Here is a 23,540-nt window from a genome sequence, read left to right on the forward strand (position 1 = left end):
TGGTTCTTCACGTTTTGCAGATGTAGATGCCACTGGTTCGTCACGTTTTACAGATGTAGATGCCACTGGTTCTTCACGTTCTTTAGATGTAGATGTCACTGGTTCTTCACGTTCTGTAGATGTAGATGCCACTGGTTATTCACGTTCTGTAGACGAAGATGCCACTGGTTCTTTACGTTCTGTAGATGTAGATGCCACTGGTTTTTCACGTTCTGCAGATGTATATGCCACTGGTTCTTCACGTTATGTAGATGAAGATGCCACTGGTTCTTCACGTTCTGTAGATGTAGATGCCACTGGTTCATCACGTTCTACAGATGTAGATGCCACTGGTTCTTCACGTTCTGTAAATTTAAATGCCACTGCTTCTTCACATTCTGTAGATGTAGAAGCCACTGGTTCGTCACATTCTGTAGACGCAGATGCCACTAGTCCTTCACTTTCTTTAGATGTAGATGCCACTGGTTCTTCACTTTCTGTAGATGTAGATGCCACTGGTTCTTCACGTTCTGTAGTTGTAGATGTCACTGGTCCTTCACATTCTGTAGACGAATAAGCCATTGGTTCTTCACGTTCTGTAGATGTAGATGCCACTGGTTCATCACGTTCTACAGATGTAGATGCCACTGGTTCTTCACGTTCTGTAGATTTAAATGCCACTGCTTCTTCACATTCTGTAGATGTAGAAGCCACTGGTTCGTCACATTCTGTAGACGCAGATGCCACTAGTCCTTCACTTTCTTTAGATGTAGATGCCACTGGTTCTTCACTTTCTGTAGATGTAGATGCCACTGGTTCTTCACGTTCTGTAGTTGTAGATGTCACTGGTCCTTCACATTCTGTAGACGAATAAGCCATTGGTTCTTCACGTTCTGCAGATGTAGATGCCACTGGTTCTTCACTTTCTGTAGATGTAGATGCCACTGGTTCTTCACGTTCTGTAGCTGTAAATCCCACTGATCCTTCACATTCTGTAGACGAATATGCCACTGGTTCTTCACGTTCTGTAGATGTAGATGTCACTGGTTCGTCAAGTTCTACAGATTTTGATGCCACTGGTTCTTCACATTCTGTAGACGAATATGCCACTGGTTCTTCACGTTCTGTAGATGTAGATTCCACTGGTCCTTCACGTTCTGGAGATGTAGATACCACTGGTTCTTCACGTTTTGCAGATGTAGATGCCACTGGTTCGTCACGTTTTACAGATGTAGATGCTACTGGTTCTTCACGTTCTGCAGATGTAGATGCCACTGGTTCTTCACGTTCTGTAGATGTAGATTCCACTGGTTATTCACGTTCTGTAGATGTAGATGCCACTGGTTCGTCACGTTCTACAGATGTAGATGCCACTGGTTCTTCACGTTCTGCAGATGTAGATGCCGCTGGTTCTTCACGTTCTGTAGATGTAGATGCCACTGGTTCTTCACGTTTTGCAGATGTAGATGCCACTGGTTCGTCACGTTTTACAGATGTAGATGCCACTGGTTCTTCACGTTCTTTAGATGTAGATGTCACTGGTTCTTCACGTTCTGTAGATGTAGATGCCACTGGTTATTCACGTTCTGTAGACGAAGATGCCACTGGTTCTTTACGTTCTGTAGATGTAGATGCCACTGGTTTTTCACGTTCTGCAGATGTATATGCCACTGGTTCTTCACGTTATGTAGATGAAGATGCCACTGGTTCTTCACGTTCTGTAGATGTAGATGCCACTGGTTCATCACGTTCTACAGATGTAGATGCCACTGGTTCTTCACGTTCTGTAGATTTAAATGCCACTGCTTCTTCACATTCTGTAGATGTAGAAGCCACTGGTTCGTCACATTCTGTAGACGCAGATGCCACTAGTCCTTCACTTTCTTTAGATGTAGATGCCACTGGTTCTTCACTTTCTGTAGATGTAGATGCCACTGGTTCTTCACGTTCTGTAGTTGTAGATGTCACTGGTCCTTCACATTCTGTAGACGAATAAGCCATTGGTTCTTCACGTTCTGCAGATGTAGATGCCACTGGTTCTTCACTTTCTGTAGATGTAGATGCCACTGGTTCTTCACGTTCTGTAGCTGTAAATCCCACTGATCCTTCACATTCTGTAGACGAATATGCCACTGGTTCTTCACGTTCTGTAGATGTAGATGTCACTGGTTCGTCAAGTTCTACAGATTTTGATGCCACTGGTTCTTCACGTTCTGGAGATATAGATGTCACTGGTTTTTCGCGTTCTGTAGAAGTAGATGCCACTGGTCCTTCACATTCTGTAGACGTAGATGCCACTGGTTCTTCACGTTCTTTAGATGTAGATGTCACTGGTTCTTCACGTTCTGTAGATGTAGATGCCACTGGTTCTTCACGTTCTACAGATGTAGATGCCACTGGTTCTTCACGGTCTGCAGATGTAGATGTCACTGGTTCTTCCCGTTCTGTAGATGTAGACGCCACTGGTTCTTCACATTCTGTAGATGTAGAAGCCACTGGTTCGTTACATTCTGTAGACGCAGATGCCACTGGTTCTTCACATTCTGTAGACGCAGATGCCACTGGTCATTCACGTTCTGTAGACGTAGATGCCACTGGTTCTTCACTTTCTTTAGATGTAGATGCCACTGGTTCTTCACTTTCTGTAGATGTAGATCCCACTGGTTCTTCACGTTCTGTAGATGTAGATGCCACTGGTCCTTCACATTCTGTAGACGAATATGCCATTGATTCTTCACGTTCTGCAGATGTAGATGCCACTGGTTCTTCACTTTCTGTAGATGTATATGCCACTGGTTCTTCACGTTATGTAGATGAAGATGCCACTGGTTCTTCACGTTCTGTAGATGTAGATGCCACTGGTTCATTACGTTCTACAGATGTAGATGCCACTGCTTCTTCACATTCTGTAGATGTAGAAGCCACTGGTTCGTCACATTCTGTAGACGCAGATGCCACTAGTCCTTCACGTTCTGTAGACGTAGATGCCACTGGTTCTTTACGTTCTGTAGATGTAGATGCCACTGGTTTTTCACGTTCTGCAGATGTATATGCCACTGGTTCTTCACATTATGTAGATGAAGATGCCACTGGTTCTTCACGTTCTGTAGATGTAAATGCCACTGGTTCTTCACGTTCTACAGATATATATGCCACTGGTTCTTCATGTTCTGCAGATATAGATGTCACTGGTTTTTCGCGTTCTGTAGAAGTAGATGCCACTGGTCCTTCACATTCTGTAGACGTAGATGCCACTGGTTCTTCACGTTCTTTAGATATAGATGTCACTGGTTCTTCACGTTCTGTAGATGTAGACGCCACTGGTTCTTCACGTTCTGTAGATGTAGATGCCACTGGTCCCTCACTTTCCGTAGATGTAGATGCCACTGGTTCTTCACGTTCTGCAGATGTAGATGCCACTGGTTCTCCACGTTCTGTAGATGTAGAAGCCACTGGTTCTTCACGTTCTGCAGATGTAGATGCCAACGGTTCGTCACGTTCTACAGATGTAGATGCCACTGGTTCTTAACGTTCTGCAGATGTAGATGCCACTGGTCCTTCACCTTCTGTAGACACAGATGCCACTGGTTCTTCACGTTCTACAGATATATATGCCACTGGTTCTTCATGTTCTGCAGATGTAGACGCCATTGGTTTTTCACTTTCTGTAAATGTAGATGCCACTGGTCCGTCACGTTCTGTCGATGCAGATTCCACTGGTTTTTCACGTTCTGTAGATGTAGATGTCACTGGTTCTTCACGTTCTGCAGAAGTAGATGCCACTGGTTCTTCACGTTCTGTAGATGTAGATGCCACTGGTTCTTCACGTTCTGCAGATGTAGATGCCACTGTTCCTTCACGTTCTGTAGACGAAGATGCCACTGGTTCTTCATGTTCTGAGATGTAAATGCCACTGGGTCTTCACGTTCTGCAGATGTATATGCCACTGGTTCTTCACGTTATGTAGATGAAGATGCCACTGGTTCTTCACGTTCTGTAGATGTAAATGCCACTGGTTCATCACGTTCTACAGATGTAGATGCCACTGGTTCTTCACTTTCTGTAGATTTAGATGCCACTGCTTCTTCACATTCTGTAGACGCAGATGCCACTGGTCCTTTACGTTCTGTAGACGTAGATGCCACTGGTTCTTCACTTTCTTTAGATGTAGATGCCACTGGTTCTTCACTTTCTGTAGATGTAGATGCCACTGGTTCTTCACGTTCTGTAGATGTAGATGCCACTGGTACTTCACATTCTGTAGACGAATATGCCACTGGTTCTTCACGTTCTGTAGATGTAGATTCCACTGGTCCTTCACGTTCTGGAGATGTAGATACCACTGGTTCTTCACGTTTTGCAGATGTAGATGCCACTGGTTCGTCACGTTTTACAGATGTAGATGCTACTGGTTCTTCACGTTTTGCAGATGTAGATGCCACTGGTTCTTCACGTTCTGTAGATGTAGATGCCACTGGTTATTCACGTTCTGTAGATGTAGATGCCACTGGTTCGTCACGTTCTACAGATGTAGATGCCACTGGTTCTTCACGTTCTGCAGATGTAGATGCCACTGGTTCTTCACGTTCTGTAGATGCCACTGGTTCTTCACGTTTTGCAGATGTAGATGCCACTGGTTCGTCACGTTTTACAGATGTAGATGCCACTGGTTCTTCACGTTCTTTAGATGTAGATGTCACTGGTTCTTCACGTTCTGTAGATGTAGATGCCACTGGTTATTCACGTTCTGTAGACGAAGATGCCACTGGTTCTTTACGTTCTGTAGATGTAGATGCCACTGGTTTTTCACGTTCTGCAGATGTATATGCCACTGGTTCTTCACGTTATGTAGATGAAGATGCCACTGGTTCTTCACGTTCTGTAGATGTAGATGCCACTGGCTCATCACGTTCTACAGATGTAGATGCCACTGGTTCTTCACGTTCTGTAGATTTAAATGCCACTGCTTCTTCACATTCTGTAGATGTAGAAGCCACTGGTTCGTCACATTCTGTAGACGCAGATGCCACTAGTCCTTCACTTTCTTTAGATGTAGATGCCACTGGTTCTTCACTTTCTGTAGATGTAGATGCCACTGGTTCTTCACGTTCTGTAGATGTAGATGCCACTGGTCCTTCACATTCTGTAGACGAATATGCCATTGGTTCTTCACGTTCTGCAGATGTAGATGCCACTGGTTCTTCACTTTCTGTAGATGTAGATGCCACTGGTTCTTCACGTTCTGTAGATGTAGATGCCACTGGTCCTTCACATTCTGTAGACGAATATGCCACTGGTTCTTCACGTTCTGTAGATGTAGATGTCACTGGTTCGTCAAGTTCTACAGATGTTGATGCCACTGGTTCTTCACGTTCTGGAGATATAGATGTCACTGGTTTTTCGCGTTCTGTAGAAGTAGATGGCACTGGTCCTTCACATTCTGTAGACGTAGATGCCACTGGTTCTTCACGTTCTTTAGATGTAGATGTCACTGGTTCTTCACGTTCTGTAGATGTAGATGCCACTGGTTCTTCACGTTCTACAGATGTAGATGCCACTGGTTCTTCACGGTCTGCAGATGTAGATGTCACTGGTTCTTCCCGTTCTGTAGATGTAGACGCCACTGGTTCTTCACATTCTGTAGATGTAGAAGCCACTGGTTCGTTACATTCTGTAGACGCAGATGCCACTGGTTCTTCACATTCTGTAGACGCAGATGCCACTGGTCATTCACGTTCTGTAGACGTAGATGCCACTGGTTCTTCACTTTCTTTAGATGTAGATGCCACTGGTTCTTCACTTTCTGTAGATGTAGATGCCACTGGTTCTTCACGTTCTGTAGATGTAGATGCCACTGGTCCTTCACATTCTGTAGACGAATATGCCATTGATTCTTCACGTTCTGCAGATGTAGATGCCACTGGTTCTTCACTTTCTGTAGATGTATATGCCACTGGTTCTTCACGTTATGTAGATGAAGATGCCACTGGTTCTTCACGTTCTGTAGATGTAGATGCCACTGGTTCATTACGTTCTACAGATGTAGATGCCAATGGTTCTTCACGTTCTGTAGATTTAAATGCCACTGCTTCTTCACATTCTGTAGATGTAGAAGCCACTGGTTCGTCACATTCTGTAGACGCAGATGCCACTAGTCCTTCACGTTCTGTAGACGTAGATGCCACTGGTTGTTCACTTTCTGTAGATGTAGATGCCACTGGTTCTTCACGTTCTGTAGATGTAGATGCCACTGGTCCTTCACATTCTGTAGACGAATATGCCACTGGTTCTTCACGTTCTGTAGATGTAGATGTCACTGGTTCGTCAAGTTCTACAGATGTAGATGCCACTGGTTCTTCACGTTCTGGAGATATAGATGTCACTGGTTTTTCGCGTTCTGTAGAAGTAGATGCCACTGGTCCTTCACATTCTGTAGACGTAGATGCCACTGGTTCTTCACGTTCTGTAGATGTAGATGCCACTGGTCCCTCACGTTCCGTAGATGTAGATGCCACTGGTTCTTCACGTTCTGCAGAGGTAGATGCCACTGGTTCTCCACGTTCTGTAGATGTAGATGCCACTGGTTCTTCACGTTCTGCAGATGTAGATGCCAACAGTTCGTCACGTTCTACAGATGTAGATGCCACTGGTTCTTAACGTTCTGCAGATGTAGATGCCACTGGTCCTTCACGTTCTGTAGACACAGATGCCACTGGTTCTTCACGTTCTACAGATATATATGCCACTGGTTCTTCATGTTCTGCAGATGTAGACGCCATTGGTTTTTCACGTTCTGTAAATGTAGATGCCACTGGTCCGTCACGTTCTGTCGATGCAGATTCCACTGGTTTTTCACGTTCTGTAGATGTAGATGTCACTGGTTCTTCACGTTCTGCAGAAGTAGATGCCACTGGTTCTTCACGTTCTGTAGATGTAGATGTCACTGGTTCTTCACGTTGTGCAGATGTAGATGCCACTGTTCCTTCACGTTCTGTAGACGAAGATGCCACTGGTTCTTCATGTTCTGTAGATGTAAATGCCACTGGGTCTTCACGTTCTGCAGATGTATATGCCACTGGTTCTTCACGTTATGTAGATGAAGATGCCACTGGTTCTTCACGTTCTGTAGATGTAGATGCCACTGGTTCATCACGTTCTACAGATGTAGATGCTACTGGTTCTTCACTTTCTGTAGATTTAGATGCCACTGCTTCTTCACATTCTGTAGACGCAGATGCCACTGGTCCTTCACGTTCTGTAGACGTAGATGCCACTGGTTCTTCACTTTCTTTAGATGTAGATGCCACTGGTTCTTCACTTTCTGTAGATGTAGATGCCACTGGTTCTTCACGTTCTGTAGATGTAGATGCCACTGGTCCTTCACATTCTGTAGACGAATATGCCATTGGTTCATCACGTTCTGCAGATGTAGATGCCACTGGTTCTTCACTTTCTGTAGATGTAGATGCCACTGGTTCTTCACGTTCTGTAGCTGTAGATGCCACTGATCCTTCACATTCTGTAGACGAATATGCCACTGGTTCTTCACGTTCTGTAGATGTAGATGTCACTGGTTCGTCAAGTTCTACAGATGTTGATGCCACTGGTTCTTCACGTTCTGGAGATATAGATGTCACTGGTTTTTCGTCTTCTGTAGAAGTAGATGCCACTGGTCCTTCACATTCTGTAGACGTAGATGCCACTGGTTCTTCACGTTCTTTAGATGTAGATATCACTGGTTCTTCACGTTCTGTAGATGTAGATGCCACTGGTTCTTCACGTTCTACAGATGTAGATGCCACTGGTTCTTCACGGTCTGCAGATGTAGATATCACTGGTTCTTCACGTTCTGTAGATGTAGACGCCACTGGTTCTTCACATTCTGTAGATGTAGAAGCCACTGGTTCGTTACATTCTGTAGACGCAGATGCCACTGGTTCTTCACATTCTGTAGACGCAGATGCCACTGGTCATTCACGTTCTATAGACGTAGATGCCACTGGTTCTACACTTTCTTTAGATGTAGATGCCACTGGTTCTTCACTTTCTGTAGATGTAGATGCCACTGGTTCTTCACGTTCTGTAGATGTAGATGCCACTGGTCCTTCACATTCTGTAGACGAATATGCCATTGATTCTTCACGTTCTGCAGATGTAGATGCCACTGGTTCTTCACTTTCTGTAGATGTAGATGCCACTGGTTCTTCACGTTCTGTAGCTGTAGATGCCACTGATCCTTCACATTCTGTAGACGAATATGCCACTGGTTCTTCACGTTCTGCAGATGTAGATGCCACTGGTTCTCAACGTTCTGTAGATGTAGATGCCACTGGTTCTTCACGTTCTGCAGATGTAGATGCCAACGGTTCGTCACGTTCTACAGATGTAGATGCCACTGGTTCTTAACGTTCTGCAGATGTAGATGCCACTGGTCCTTCACGTTCTGTAGACACAGATGCCACTGGTTCTTCACGTTCTACAGATATATATGCCACTGGTTCTTCATGTTCTGCAGATGTAGACGCCATTGGTTTTTCACGTTCTGTAAATGTAGATGCCACTGGTCCTTCACGTTCTGTCGATGCAGATTCCACTGGTTTTTCACGTTCTGTAGATGTAGATGTCACTGGTTCTTCACGTTCTGCAGAAGTAGATGCCACTGGTTCTTCACGTTCTGTAGATGTAGATGCCACTGGTTATTCACGTTCTGCAGATGTAGATGCCACTGTTCCTTCACGTTCTGTAGACGAAGATGCCACTGGTTCTTCATGTTCTGCAGATGTATATGCCACTGGTTCTTCACGTTATGTAGATGAAGATGCCACTGGTTCTTCACGTTCTGTAGATGTAGATGCCACTGGTTCATCACGTTCTACAGATGTAGATGCCACTGGTTCTTCACTTTCTGTAGATTTAGATGCCACTGCTTCTTCACATTCTGTAGACGCAGATGCCACTGGTCCTTCACGTTCTGTAGACGTAGATGCCACTGGTTCTTCACTTTCTGTAGATGTAGATGCCACTGGTTCTTCACTTTCTGTAGATGTAGATGCCACTGGTTCTTCACGTTCTGTAGATGTAGATGCCACTGGTCCTTCACATTCTGTAGACGAATATGCCATTGGTTCTTCACGTTCTGCAGATGTAGATGACACTGGTTCTTCACTTTCTGTAGATGTAGATGCCACTGGTTCTTCACGTTCTGTAGCTGTAGATGCCACTGGTCCTTCACATTCTGTAGACGAATATGCCACTGCTTCTTCACGTTCTGTAGATGTAGATGTTACTGGTTCGTCAAGTTCTACAGATGTAAATGCCACTGGTTCTTCACGTTCTGGAGATATAGATGTCACTGGTTTTTCGCGTTCTGTAGAAGTAGATGCCACTGGTCCTTCACATTCTGTAGACGTAGATGCCACTGGTTCTTCACGTTCTGCAGATGTAGATGCCGCTGGTTCTCCACGTTCTGTAGATGTAGATGTAGATGCCACTGGTTCTTCACGTTCTGCAGATGTAGATGCCAACGGTTCGTCACGTTCTACAGATGTAGATGCCACTGGTTCTTCACGTTCTGCAGATGTAGATGCCACTGGTCCTTCACGTTCTGTAGACACAGATGCCACTGGTTCTTCACGTTCTACAGATATAGATGCCACTGGTCCTTCACGTTCTGTAGAGTCAGATGCCACTAGTTCTTCACGTGTTGTAGATGTAGATGCCACTGGTTCTTCACGTTCTACAGATGTAGATGCCACTGGTTCTTTATGTTCTACAGATGTAGATGCCACTGGTTCTTCACGGTCTGCAGATGTAGATGCCACTGGTTCTTCACGTTCTGCAGATGTAGATGCCACTGGTTCTTCACGTTCTGTAGATGTAGATGCCACTGGTCCTTCACGTTCTGTAGATGCAGATTCCACTGGTTCTTCACGTTCTGTAGATGGAGATGTCACTGGTTCTTCACGTTCTGCAGAAGTAGATGCCACTGGTTCTTCACGTTCTGTAGATGCCACTGGTTCTTCACGTTCTGCAGATGTAGATGCCACTGGTCCTTCACGTTCTGTAGACGAAGATGCCACTGGTTCTTCACGTACTGTAGATGTAGATGACACTGGTTCTTCACATTCTGCAGATGTATATGCCACTGGTTTTTCACGTTATGTAGATGAAGATGCCACTGGTTCTTCACGTTCTGTAGATGTAGATGCCACTAGTTCATCACGTTCTACAGATGTAGATGCCACTGGTTCTTCACGTTCTGTAGATTTAGATGCCACTGCTTCTTCACATTCTGTAGAGGTAGAAGCCACTGGTTCGTTACATTCTGTAGACGCAGATGCCACTGGTTCTTCACATTCTGTAGACGCAGATGCCACTGGTCCTTCACGTTCTGTAGACGTAGATGCCACTGGTTCTTCACTTTCTGTAGATGTAGATGCCACTGGTTCTTCACTTTCTGTAGATGTAGATGCCACTGGTTCTTCACGTTCTGTAGATGTAGATGCCACTGGTCCTTCACATTCTGTAGAGGAATATGCCATTGGTTCTTCACGTTCTGCAGATGTACATGTCACTGGTTCGTCAAGTTCTACAGATGTAGATGCCACTGGTTCTTCACGTTCTGGAGATTTAGATGTCACTGGTTTTTCGCGTTCTGTAGATGTAGATGCCACTGGTCCTTCACATTCTGTAGACGTAGATGCCACTGGTTCTTCACGTTCTTTAAATGTAGATGTCACTGGTTCTTCACATTTTGTAGATGTAGACGCCACTGGTTCTTGACGTTATGTAGATGTAGATACCACTGGTCCTTCATGTTCTGTAGATGTAGATACCACTGGTTCTTCACGTTTTGCAGATGTAGATGCCACTGGTTCGTCACGTTCTAAAGATGTAGATGCCACTGGTTCTTCACGTTCTGCAGATATAGATGCCACTGGTCCTTCACGTTCTGTAGACGAAGATGCCACTGGTTCTTTACGTTCTGTAGATGTAGATGCCACTGGTTCGTTACATTCTGTAGACGCAGATTCCACTGGTTCTTCACATTCTGTAGACGCAGATGCCACTGATTCTTCACATTCTGTAGACGCAGATGCAACTGGTTTTTCACGTTCTGTAGACGTAGATGCCACTGATCCTTCACATTCTGTAGACGAATATGCCACTGGTTCTTCACGTTCTGTAGATGTAGATGTCACTGGTTCGTCAAGTTCTACAGATGTAGATGCCACTGGTTCTTCACGTTTCTAGAGATATAGATGTCACTGTTTTTTTGCGTTCTGTAGAAGTAGATGCCACTGGTCCTTCACATTCTGTAGATGTAGATGCCACTGGTTCTTCACGTTCTTTAGATGTAGATGTCACTGGTTCGTCAAGTTCTACAGATGTAGATGCCACTGGTTCTTCACGTTCTGGAGATATAGATGTCACTGGTTTTTCGCGTTCTTTAGATGTAGATGCTACTAGTCCTTCACATTCTGTAGACGTAGATGCCACTTGTTCTTCACGTTCTTTAAATGTAGATGTCACTGGTTCTTCACGTTCTGTAGATGTAGACGCCACTGGTTCTTCACGCTCTGTAGATGTAGATGCCACTGGTCCTTCACGTTCTGTAGATGTAGATACCACTGGTTCTTCACGTTTTGCAGATGTAGATGCCACTGGTTCGTCACGTTATACAGATGTAGATGCCTCTGGTTCTTTACGTTCTGCATATGTAGATGCCACTAGTTCTTCACGTTCTGTAGATGTAGATGCCACTGGTTCTTCACGTTCTCTAGATGTAGATGCCACTGGTTCGTCACGTTCTAAAGATGTAGATGCCACTGGTTCTTCACGTTCTGCAGATGTAGATGCCACTGGTCCTTCATGTTCTGTAGACGAAGATGCCACTGGTTCTTTACGTTCTGTAGATGTAGATGCCACTGGTTCTTCACGTTATGTAGATGAAGATGCCACTGGTTCTTCACGTTCTGTAGATGTAGATGCCACTGGTTCATCACGTTCTACAGATGTAGATGCCACTGCTTCTTCACATTCTGTAGATGTAGAAGCCACTGGTTCGTCACATTCTGTAGACGCAGATGCCACTGGTTCTTCACATTCTGTAGACGCAGATGCCACTGGTCCTTCACGTTCTGTAGACGTAGATGCCACTGGTTCTTCACTTTCTGTAGATGTAGATGCCACTGGTTCTTCACGTTCTGTAGATGTAGATGCCACTGGTCCTTCACATTCTTTAGACGAATATGCCACTGGTTCTTCACGTTCTGTAGATGTTGATGTCACTGGTTCGTCAAGTTCTACAGATGTAGATGCCACTGGTTCTTCACGTTCTGGAGATATAGATGTCACTGGTTTTTCGCGTTCTGTAGATGCCACTGGTCCTTCACATTCTGTAGACGTAGATGCCACTGGTTCTTCACGTTCTTTAGATGTAGATGTCACTGGTTCTTCACGTTCTGTAGATGTAGATGCCACTGGTTCTCCACGTTCTGTAGATGTAGATGTAGATGCCACTGGTTCTTCACGTTCTGCAGATGTAGATGCCACTGGTTCGTCACGTTCTACAGATGTAGATGCCACTGGTTCTTCACGTTCTGCAGATGTAGATGCCACTGGTCCTTCACGTTCTGTAGAAGAAGATGCCACTGGTTCTTCACGTTCTGTAGATGTAGAAGCCATTGGTTCTTCACGTTCTGTAGACAAAGATGCCACTGGTTCTTCACGTTCTACAGATATAGATGCCACTGGTTCTTCATGTTCTGCAGATTTAGACGCCATTGGTTTTTCACGTTCTGTAAATGTAGATGCCACTGGTCCTTCACGTTCTGTAGACGCAGATGCCACTGGTTCTTCACGTTCTGTAGATGTAGATGCCACTGGTTCGTCACGTTCTAAAGATGTAGATGCCACTGGTTCTTCACGTTCTGCAGATATAGATGCCACTGGTCCTTCACGTTCTGTAGACGAAGATGCCACTGGTTCTTTACGTTCTGTAGATGTAGATGCCACTGGTTCGTTACATTCTGTAGACGCAGATTCCACTGGTTCTTCACATTCTGTAGACTCAGATGCCACTGGTTCTTCACATTCTGTAGACGCAGATGCAACTGGTTTTTCACGTTCTGTAGACGTAGATGCCACTGATCCTTCACATTCTGTAGACGAATATGCCACTGGTTCTTCACGTTCTGTAGATGTAGATGTCACTGGTTCGTCAAGTTCTACAGATGTAGATGCCACTGGTTCTTCACGTTTCTAGAGATATAGATGTCACTGGTTTTTTGCGTTCTGTAGAAGTAGATGCCACTGGTCCTTCACATTCTGTAGATGTAGATGCCACTGGTTCTTCACGTTCTTTAGATGTAGATGTCACTGGTTCGTCAAGTTCTACAGATGTAGATGCCACTGGTTCTTCACGTTCTGGAGATATAGATGTCACTGGTTTTTCGCGTTCTGTAGATGTAGATGCTACTAGTCCTTCACATTCTGTAGACGTAGATGCCACTTGTTCTTCACGTTCTTTAAATGTAGATGTCACTGGTTCTTCACGTTCTGTAGATGTAGACGCCACTGGTTCTTCACGCTCTGTAGATGTAGATGCCACTGGTCCTTCACGTTCTGTAGATGTAGATACCACTGGTTCTTCACGTTTTGCAGATGTAGATGCCACTGGTTCGTCACGTTATACAGATGTAGATGCCTCTGGTTCTTTACGTTCTGCATATGTAGATGCCACTAGTTCTTCACGTTCTGTAGATGTAGATGCCACTGGTTCTTCACGTTCTCTAGATGTAGATGCCACTGGTTCGTCACGTTCTAAAGATGTAGATGCCACTGGTTCTTCACGTTCTGCAGATGTAGATGCCACTGGTCCTTCATGTTCTGTAGACGAAGATGCCACTGGTTCTTTACGTTCTGTAGATGTAGATGCCACTGGTTCTTCACGTTCTGCAGATGTATATGCCATTGGTTCTTCACGTTATGTAGATGAAGATGCCACTGGTTCTTCACGTTCTGTAGATGTAGATGCCACTGGTTCATCACGTTCTACAGATGTAGATGCCACTGCTTCTTCACATTCTGTAGATGTAGAAGCCACTGGTTCGTCACATTCTGTAGACGCAGATGCCACTGGTTCTTCACATTCTGTAGACGCAGATGCCACTGGTCCTTCACGTTCTGTAGACGTAGATGCCACTGGTTCTTCACTTTCTGTAGATGTAGATGCCACTGGTTCTTCACGTTCTGTAGATGTAGATGCCACTGGTCCTTCACATTCTTTAGACGAATATGCCACTGGTTCTTCACGTTCTGTAGATGTTGATGTCACTGGTTCGTCAAGTTCTACAGATGTAGATGCCACTGGTTCTTCACGTTCTGGAGATATAGATGTCACTGGTTTTTCGCGTTCTGTAGATGCCACTGGTCCTTCACATTCTGTAGACGTAGATGCCACTGGTTCTTCACGTTCTTTAGATGTAGATGTCACTGGTTCTTCACGTTCTGTAGATGTAGATGCCACTGGTTCTCCACGTTCTGTAGATGTAGATGTAGATGCCACTGGTTCTTCACGTTCTGCAGATGTAGATGCCACTGGTTCGTCACGTTCTACAGATGTAGGTGCCACTGGTTCTTCACGTTCTGCAGATGTAGATGCCACTGGTCCTTCACGTTCTGTAGAAGAAGATGCCACTGGTTCTTCACGTTCTGTAGATGTAGACGCCATTGGTTCTTCACGTTCTGTAGACACAGATGCCACTGGTTCTTCACGTTCTACAGATATAGATGCCACTGGTTCTTCATGTTCTGCAGATTTAGACGCCATTGGTTTTTCACGTTCTGTAAATGTAGATGCCACTGGTCCTTCACGTTCTGTAGACGCAGATGCCACTGGTTCTTCACGTTCTGTAGATGTAGATGCCACTGGTTCTTCACGTTCTACAGATGTAGATGCCACTGGTTCTTCACGTTCTACAGATGTAGATGCCACTGGTTCTTCACAGTCTGCAGATGTAGATTCCACTGGTTCTTCACGTTCTGCAGATGTAGATGCCACTGGTTCTTCACGTTCTGTAGATGTAGATGCCACTGGTCCTTCACGTTCTGTAGATGCAGATTCCACTGGTTCTTCACGTTCTGTAGATGTAGATGCCACTGGTTCTTCACGTTCTGCAGATGTAGATGCCACTGGTTATTCACGTTCTGCAGATGTAGATGCCACTGGTTCTTCACATTCAGCAGATGTAGATTACCACTGGTTCTTCACGTTCTGCAGATGTAGATGCCACGACCGCCATCTATCGAACTTATGAACTCTCGGTTCTGAACAGCAGCAACTGGAGCGTACGGACTGGGTTTGGTTCGTATCTCTGATAGTTCGCAAGCTGAACGTTCATAAGTAGAGGTAGTTACCGTACATAGACGTACAGTCCTAGAGAGTGTTCGACGCCTTGACCCCGCTGAGTGTGAATCCTCTCTCTCCCTGCCGCTCGCTCCCCATCCAGGGCAACATTCTGGTGAAAAACATCGCGAGCCGCGTTGCCAGAGTCACCGACTTTGGCTTCAGCTTCTTTGTGGACCGTCCACGTGAGTGGTGACCCTCATACACCTGCACTTGTGTGTGTGGGTGTGTGTGGGTGTGTGGGTGTGTGTGTGGGTGTGTGTGTGGGTGTCTGTGTGTGTGGGTGTGTGGGTGTGTGTAGTGGGTGTCTGTGTGTGTGTGTGGGTGTGTGGGTGTGTGGGTGTGGGTGTGTGGGTGTGTGGGTGTGTGGTTATGGGTGTGTGGGTGTGTGAGTGGGTGTGTGTGTGTGGGTGTGTGGGTGTCTGTGTGCGGGTTTCTCCTCCCACCCACCCACCCACCACCGCCCCCCACACACGCGCACGTACCCAGTCCACATTCACCATCACCGCCGCTGTCGCTTGCCGTCGTCCGCACAGCCTCGCACGTGGGAGGCACCCTCGTCTACGTGGCGCCCGAGGTGCTGCTGGGCTACCCGGTCACCTGCGCCGCGGACACGTGGTCCCTGGGCTGCACCGTCGCCAAGATGGCCACCGGCAGGGACCTCTTCCTCTCCTTCGGCCGCGACGACCACCTGGCATGCTGCATCGAGGTGACCGGGGAGCCTCCTTGGGGGAAAGGGGGGGGGACACCTCAAGCGGGAGACTTGGCCCAGACCGGCCCCGCAGACATCCACCCAGCCAGTCACCCAGCCAGACACCCAGCCAGCCACACAGCCAGACACCCAGCCAGCCACCCAGTCAGACACCCAGTCAGTCACCCAGTCAGACACCCAGCCAGTCACGCAGCCAGTCACCCAGTCAGACACCCAGCTAGACACCCAGCTAGTCACCCAGCCAGTCACCTGGCCAGTTACCCAGTCAGACACCCAGCCAGTCACGCAGCCAGTCATCCAGCCAGTTACGCTGCCAGACACCCAGCCAGTCACGCTGCCAGACACCCAGTCAGACACCCAGCCAGTTACCCAGCCAGACACCCAGCCAGTCACCTGGCCAGTTACCCAGCCAGTCACCTGACCAGTTACCCAGCCAGTCACCCAGCCAGACACGCAGCCAGTGACCCAGCCAGTCACCCAGCCAGTCACCCAGCCAGTCACCCAGCCCGATACACAGCCACCCGGCCAGCCACCTGACCAGTCACCCAGTCAGTCACCCAGTAAGTCACCCAGCCAATCACCCAGCCAGACACCCAGACAAATACGCAGTTACCCAGCCAGTCACCCAGCCAGTGACCCACCGACTCGCCAAACCCACCGACCGACCCACTCACCCACCCACCTACCAACCCACCTACCTACCGACACACCCACCCACCTACCAACCTATCTACCCACCTACCCACTCACCCACCCACCTACCAACCTACCCACCTATCTACCCACCTACGCACCCATAATGCTCAATGTGACAATGTCACATAGAGATCTTTTTCTGCCGTACGGCCGATGAGAAATAGCTACGTAGCTCTGTGGGCGCCTTACCTGGTTAAAGAAAAATAGTTTAGCTGTAGCTTGGGTCCCTGTGTAGGTCACTGTCCTTCTATATGAGTCTCTAGATCTCCAAGGTGCTCTGTATGGGTCTCTGTGAGTTCCTTTTGTTCTTTGTAAGTCTATGGGTCTCTATGGGTCTCTGTATGGGTCTCTGTGAGTCCCTATTGTTCTATGTAAGTATATGGGTCTCTATGGGTCTCTGTATGGGTCTCTGTGAGTCCTTATTGTTCTATATAAGTATATGGGTCTCTATGGGTCTATGTATGGGTCTCTGTGAGTCCCTATTGTTCTATGTAAGTCTATGGGTCTCTATGGGTCTCTGTATGGGTTTCTGTGAGTCCCTATGGTTCTATGTGAGTCTCTGAATCTCTGTTTGTCTCTATGCATCTATGTATGGGTCTCTAGGAGTCCCTATGTTTCTATATGTCTCTGAATCTCTATGGGTCTCTCTGTGTAACACGCGTGTAACATGCGTGTAACACGCGTGTAACATGCGTGTAAAATGCGTGTAACAAGCGTGTCTCTCTTTGTCGCTGTCTTGAAATGGTTGTGCAGATCCTGGGCATGCCTCCAAAAGAAATGGTGGAGAGATCTCGCAACAAAGAGCACTTCTTTGGTGAGTAGAAGGGTGGTGTGGTGGTGGTGTGGTGGTGGTGCTGTGTTGGTGGTGGTTCAGTGGTGGTGGTGTCGTGGTGTGGTGTGTTGTTGATGTGGTGGTGGCGATGGTGGTGGTGTGGTGGTGGGGGGGGCCTGGGGGAAGCGGTAGGGAGGAGGTGGTGGTTGGGGTTTGGGCCCACTCAATTACGACCTGGGTTGGGGTTGATAAGCAACCCAAGTATGGATAGGTGGGTCGATAGGTTGGTGGGTGGGTAGGTGGGTGGGTGAGTTGGTGGATAGGTCGGGTGGTAGGTGGGTTGAGTGGATAGGTAGTTAGGTGAGTAAGTGGGTGGGTGGGAGTCGGTGTGGGTGGGTGAGTTGATATGTTGTTGACGTGGTGGTTAGTGACACTGTGCGTGTGTCTGTCTCTCTCTCCCTGTCTCTCTCTTTATCTCTTTATGTGTCTCTCTCTGTGTCTCTGTCTCTCTCTGCCTCTCTCTCTATCTCTCTGTCTCTCTCTGTCTCTCTCCCTGTCTCTCTATCCATCTCTCTCTATCTCTCTATCTCTGTCTATCTGTGTCTCTCTCTGTCTCTCTCGCTCTCCTGCAGACCGATTCGGCCATCCTCTCTGCCCGGCCACGAAGCGTCACCCGGGAAGCATTCCCCTGCATTTCGTGCTGTGGGGATGTGGAGCTCAGCTCGTGAACTTTATCAGAAACTGCCTACAGTAAGAACAAAGACAAAGATCCCCCATGTAGCCTCTAGCAGGCTGTAGGGGCAAGTGCTGTTAGTAGTAGCGAGTAGCAGCACCTACACACAGACAAAATCCCCCGTGTAGCCTCTAGCAGACTGTAGGGGCAAGTGCTGTTAGTAGTAGCGAGTAGCAGCATCTATGAAGGCCGGTGCTGTGGCACACACAGAGGGGGTGGGTGGCCAGCACCACGCCCGGCCGCCTTTGTCTCAGGGTTGGAGATGTTTACACACCGCACCAGGTACTCTTTTGAGGCTGAGTCGACCGAGGGGAGGACCAGGACCGGTTGTTCAGATAATCGCAGTCACTGGTGTTGGCTGTGAGCGGGAATCGAACACGTACACACACGTACACACACTCACACGCCACTAAGTGGCAGTGATGTCACCACGACGCTTGTGCCAGGCCATGTGCACCTTGAGGCCACGTGAAGTGTCGAACGCCCGCCCGCTGGCAGGAGGTCACGGGGCAGACCCAGGTGCCACAGGTCGACTGACTGAGATGACTGGCTGATGCACCACCTGTGCCCCCTACTGTGCCAACCTGCTGTGCTTTAGCCACCCGGCGCTCCGCTCGTTGTTGTGAGCGTCGCTCCTCCGCCCTCTGTTGTTGTTGGAGGGCGACTGCCTCCAACTGCCCAGTAGCGTCCTTCACGAGCCTCCTGCACAGAGGCCGATCTTGACACCGCTGGTACCAGTCATCAGCAAGTCCACTCAGCTCCACGTCCTCCTGTACCACGTCACTCCATCTCTTCTCTAGCCCGTGCCGTGCCCGTTTAGCCCCCTCAGTCCGGCTGAACAAAAGCTGTTTCAGCATGCGGTGGCTGGGCATGCGGGCTACATGACCCAGCCATCGCAGCCTTGCCCGCCGGAGGAGCTCACCGATGGGACCTTGCCCAGATCTTTCAAGGATTTGTGAGCTCCTCACACAATCCAGTCTGGTTAAACCCAAGATGGATCGTAGGCAGGCCAGCCTAAATGTTTCTAACCGGCAAAGATGTTCCATTAGGGGGGTCCACGTTTCGCAAGCGTAGAGAAGGGAGGGAATGACGGTGGCCGAGAAGACCTGAAGCTTAGTGCGGAGCGAGAGACCAGGTAGCTTCCACACAGCGTTACGCAACCAATTAAAAGATATTGCCGCTCGACTGATTCGGAGTGAGACCTCTGCTGTTAAACTGGAGCCGGTCATAAGCACACTGCCCAGGTATGGGAAACTCTCCACTCGCTCCACAACTGCCCCATCACCGATTGGGAGTTGTGGGGGTGGAGTGTCCGATGGTACAATACCCAGGCAGGTGCTTAGTTTGGGTGGGGCTGATGGTAAGGCCCCACCTCTTAGTGGTACGCTCCAGTCTCAGCAGCAGCGTCTCCAACTCCTCCTCTGAATGAGCAGCTATTACCCAATCATCAGCATACATAACGTGGTTGAGCAATACGGAGCCATCCCTTGACCGCACCCGGGCATCGATCAGCCTCCCATTATATCTGTACCATATAGAGATTCCCCCGGTACAGCTATTGAAGGCTTCACGAACTATGTGGTCAAAATAGATGTTAAATAATGTGGGAGCCAGAGGACATCCCTGTCGCACCCCAAGGTGTACAGGTAATGGCTCTGACTCCCGGCCACGTAGTTTTACCCGGGCCCGCTCACCATCATGAAGGTCCTTAATGATCGTGAGCAGAGCGTCAGGTACTCCAAAAGCACGAAGAACAACCCAGAGCCCAGGCCTACTGATGGTATCATAGGCCTTGACCAGGTCAATAAAGCAGAGATGTAGGTCTTGTTGGAATTCCCTACACCTCTGCTGTAGCAGACGGACAGAAAATATGGCATCTGTGCAGGACCGCCCTTTCCTGAAACCACATTGGGGCTCCGCAAGCCTCTCCTCAGCGTGCCTGGCAAGGCGATGCTGAATAATCCTTGCCAGGACCTTTCCCGGCACACTGAGGAGTGAGATGCCCCTGTAGTTGTTACAGTCTGTGCGGTCCCCCTTCTTAAAAAGGGGGACTACCAGGGCATCCTTCCAATCCTGCGGAACCCGTCCAGTGGTCCAGACTGTTGTTATGATGTCATATAGGGCAGTCTGTGCACAAACGCCACCCTCCCTCAGCATTTCGCATGGGAGATCATCTCTGCCCGCTGCCTTTCCTGGTCTCAGACTCCGGATCGCCTTCAGTACTTCCTCAACAGATGGCACCTCAGCCAGCCACTCACAGGGGGTGACTTCTTCCAATATTTGAGGCACCGCAGCCTCAGCAGGGTCATCCTCACTTTGTGCCACGATGTTTTCCTGGCTGAGGGATTTTCCCTCCCCCAGGACCTCACAGAAATGCCCAGCAAATCTGCAAACCTATTCCTGGGGGTTGGAGATTAGATCACCGTTTTTTCCCCTAATGATGGTAATAGGTGTGGCGCTGCAGGTTACTTTTTTGATGGAGTTAAATAGAGATTTGTGATCACGGGCCACGGAGACAGACTCCATCTCCTCAGCAACCCGCGACCACCACCCATCCTTGCAGCGCCTCACGGCTCTCCGAACCTCCGAGCGAAGGCTGCGGTAAGCCTCCTCATTCTCTGACGTGGGATTCTGTAGCCGATGACAGTGGGCCTGTCGTTTTTTCTCAACCATCCTGAACACCTTCTCTGTCAGCCAGGGTCTCTGGGGAGGTCTGGACCGCGTACCCAAAGCAGCCATTGCAGCTGCATGAGTCACAGTCCTAAACCTCGCCCATTTCCCCTCGACATCAGGAGGAGTCGGGGACGATGCCAATCCCAGCCGCAAGCGATGATTAAATTCTCGCTTGCAACTTTCATCAGATAACTGAGACCAGGCCACTTTAGGTTGGCATGGGGTCCTGGGTGTACACCCACCACCGGAGTGGAAGAATGGCAGGCGCATCTTACATATGACTAGTCAATGGTCAGAGGGCAGATCAGCTCCACGGTAGATCCTGGTGTCAAGGACATGGGCTCGCATCCGCTGGTCCGTAACTATGTAGTCCAGCAGATGTTCTTGCTTGGACCCGGCATGCATCCATGATGTTGTGTGGATGCGCCGATGCCAGAACAGCGTGTTGGTAATTACAAGCCCATGGGCTGCACAAAAATCTAGCAGCCTCCTACCGTTGTTATTGAGCTGATCTGGCCCATGCCCTTCAATCACTCCAGACCAGGTGCCAGCATCATGACCAACTCGGCCATTGAAGTCACCCAACATGATGACTCTATCCCGAGGGGCCACTTTAGCCAGCACCTGTGACAGGAGGTCATAGAAGGCATCTGACTCATTGGCTTTGCCTGCATCCTTTCACGGATGTTCATCTTCGGTGGGGGCATAAGTAACCACGACCACCATTCCTCGCCTCCGGTTGATGGGAAGGCGAGCCCAAAGTAGCCTGGGGCTTACAGCTTCCCACACCTCACCGCCACGCTCCCATGCCCCCTTCGTTCTTTTGTTCAACAGAAGAGCCACATCCTGTTGTTTGGCAGTCTGCTGCCCCGAGTAGAGGACTGTCCACCCATCATGGTGGCAGGAGCCAGAACCGGTCCACCGGACCTCCTGAATGCCACAGAGATCCAGGCGGTACCGGTCCAGCTCCCGACAGAGGAGTGGCAGCCTCTCCTCCGCAGTGAGCGTTCGAACATTCCACGTTGCCACCCGTAGTGGTTTTTCGTTGTTTCTGGAGGAGCCCCGAGGGTAGATATTCAATCTCCTGGCTCCGCCAATTGGGGTTTGGCCAGGAGACGTCATAGACGCCTGGCCCCCCGGGGCCTCCGGCACAAGCTTATTAGCTATATACTTAATTCGCGGTTTAGTGGTAATTAATTGAAGGTGGAGGGGTTACCAGCCCCTCGCACCCGTCCAGAGCTCCCGTTTAGACCCTGTGGTGGACACAGATGCCATGAGGGGAGGAGCCAATCGAAATTGGACCTCCCCCCACAGCACTGTCCACGGCAGAGTTGCCCGTCCGGCACCACGAGGAGGTAGGGGGTTGTTTTGCCGGACGGACCTACACACACGTACACACACACGTACAGATACACACGTACACACACACGTACACACACACACGTACACACACACGTACAGACACACACGTACACACACACACGTACACACACACACACGTACAGACACACACGTACACACACACACGTACACACACACACGTACAGACACACACGTACAGACACGATCAGATCGGAACGTGACGTACGTCTAGCGAACGTCATATCCTCACCCCGCCTCACCCCCCTTCTTGTCCTTCCCCCCCCCCTCCGTGCCCCCCCTAACCCCCTCCGTGCCCCCCCTCACCCCCCTCCGTGCCCCCCCTCACCCTAGCTGGGATCCGGAACTCCGCATGACACCGGAGCAGGCGCTGGCTCACGGCTGGCTCCAGAGCGACGACACCGCCAGCCCCAGCGACGACCTCCCCACCACCAGCCGGGCCCTCCCCACCACCAGCCGGGCCCTCCCCACCACCAGCCATGCCCTCCCCACCACCAGCCGGGCCCTCCCTACCACCAGCCGGGCCCTCCCCACCACCAGCCGGGCCCTCCCCAGAGCTGTGAAGCCACGGTGAGGCTCTCTCTGTGTGTATGGGTCTCTGTGGGTCTCTATGAGTCTCTATGAGTCTCTGTGTGTATGGGTCTCTGTGTGTATGGGTCTCTGTGTGTCTCTGTATGTGTATGGGTCTCTAAGAGTATGGGTCTCTGTGAGTATGGGTCTCTGTGAGTTTCTGTGGGTCTCTATGAGTATGGGTCTCTGTGAGTCTCTGTGGGTCTCTATGAGTATGGGTCTCCATGAGTATGGGTCTCTGTGAGTCTCTGTGGGTCTCTATGAGTATGGGTCTCTGTGTGTATGGGTCTCTGCTGGTCTCTATGAGTATGAGTCTCTGTGAGTCTCTGTGAGTCTCTATGAGTATGGGTCTCTGCTGGTCTCTATGAGTATGGGTCGCTGTGAGTCTCTGTGGGTCTCTATGAGTATGGGTCTCTGTGAGTCTCGGTGGGTCTCTATGAGTATGGGTCTCTGTGAGTCTCGGTGGGTCTCTATGAGTATGGGTCTCTATGAGTATGGGTCTCTGTGGGTCTCTGCTGGTCTCTATGAGTATGGGTCTCTGTGAGTCTCTGTGGGTCTCTATGAGTATGGGTCTCTGTGAGTCTCTGTGGGTCTCTATGAGTATGGGTCTCTGTGA

General features: G+C 48.8%; 1 protein-coding gene across 2 annotated transcripts in view; it reads left to right on the plus strand.

Moving 5' to 3' along the window:
- The window catches only part of LOC142905883 (dual specificity tyrosine-phosphorylation-regulated kinase 2-like), a 92,443-nt gene extending 69,344 nt beyond the window's left edge, over positions 1–23,099 (plus strand). The window contains exons 8-12 of one of the 2 annotated variants that reach the window (XM_076053130.1): positions 15,492–15,573; positions 15,925–16,097; positions 17,550–17,610; positions 18,201–18,318; positions 22,688–23,099. In XM_076053130.1, coding sequence (XP_075909245.1) covers positions 15,492–15,573; positions 15,925–16,097; positions 17,550–17,610; positions 18,201–18,318; positions 22,688–22,928 — 675 coding nt within the window. In that variant the 3' untranslated portion in view covers positions 22,929–23,099. Of the gene's footprint in view, positions 1–15,491; positions 15,574–15,924; positions 17,524–17,549; positions 17,611–18,200; positions 18,319–22,687 lie in introns of those variants that run through there. The other variant, XM_076053129.1, reaches the window with a different exon arrangement.
- Positions 23,100–23,540: the final 441 nt, after the last annotated feature.

Source organism: Petromyzon marinus, chromosome 59 (genome assembly GCF_048934315.1).
Source record: "Petromyzon marinus isolate PM22_M1 ecotype Great Lakes invasive population chromosome 59, UKy_Petmar_22M1.pri1.0, whole genome shotgun sequence".
Classification (NCBI taxonomy): Eukaryota; Metazoa; Chordata; class Hyperoartia; order Petromyzontiformes; family Petromyzontidae; genus Petromyzon; species Petromyzon marinus.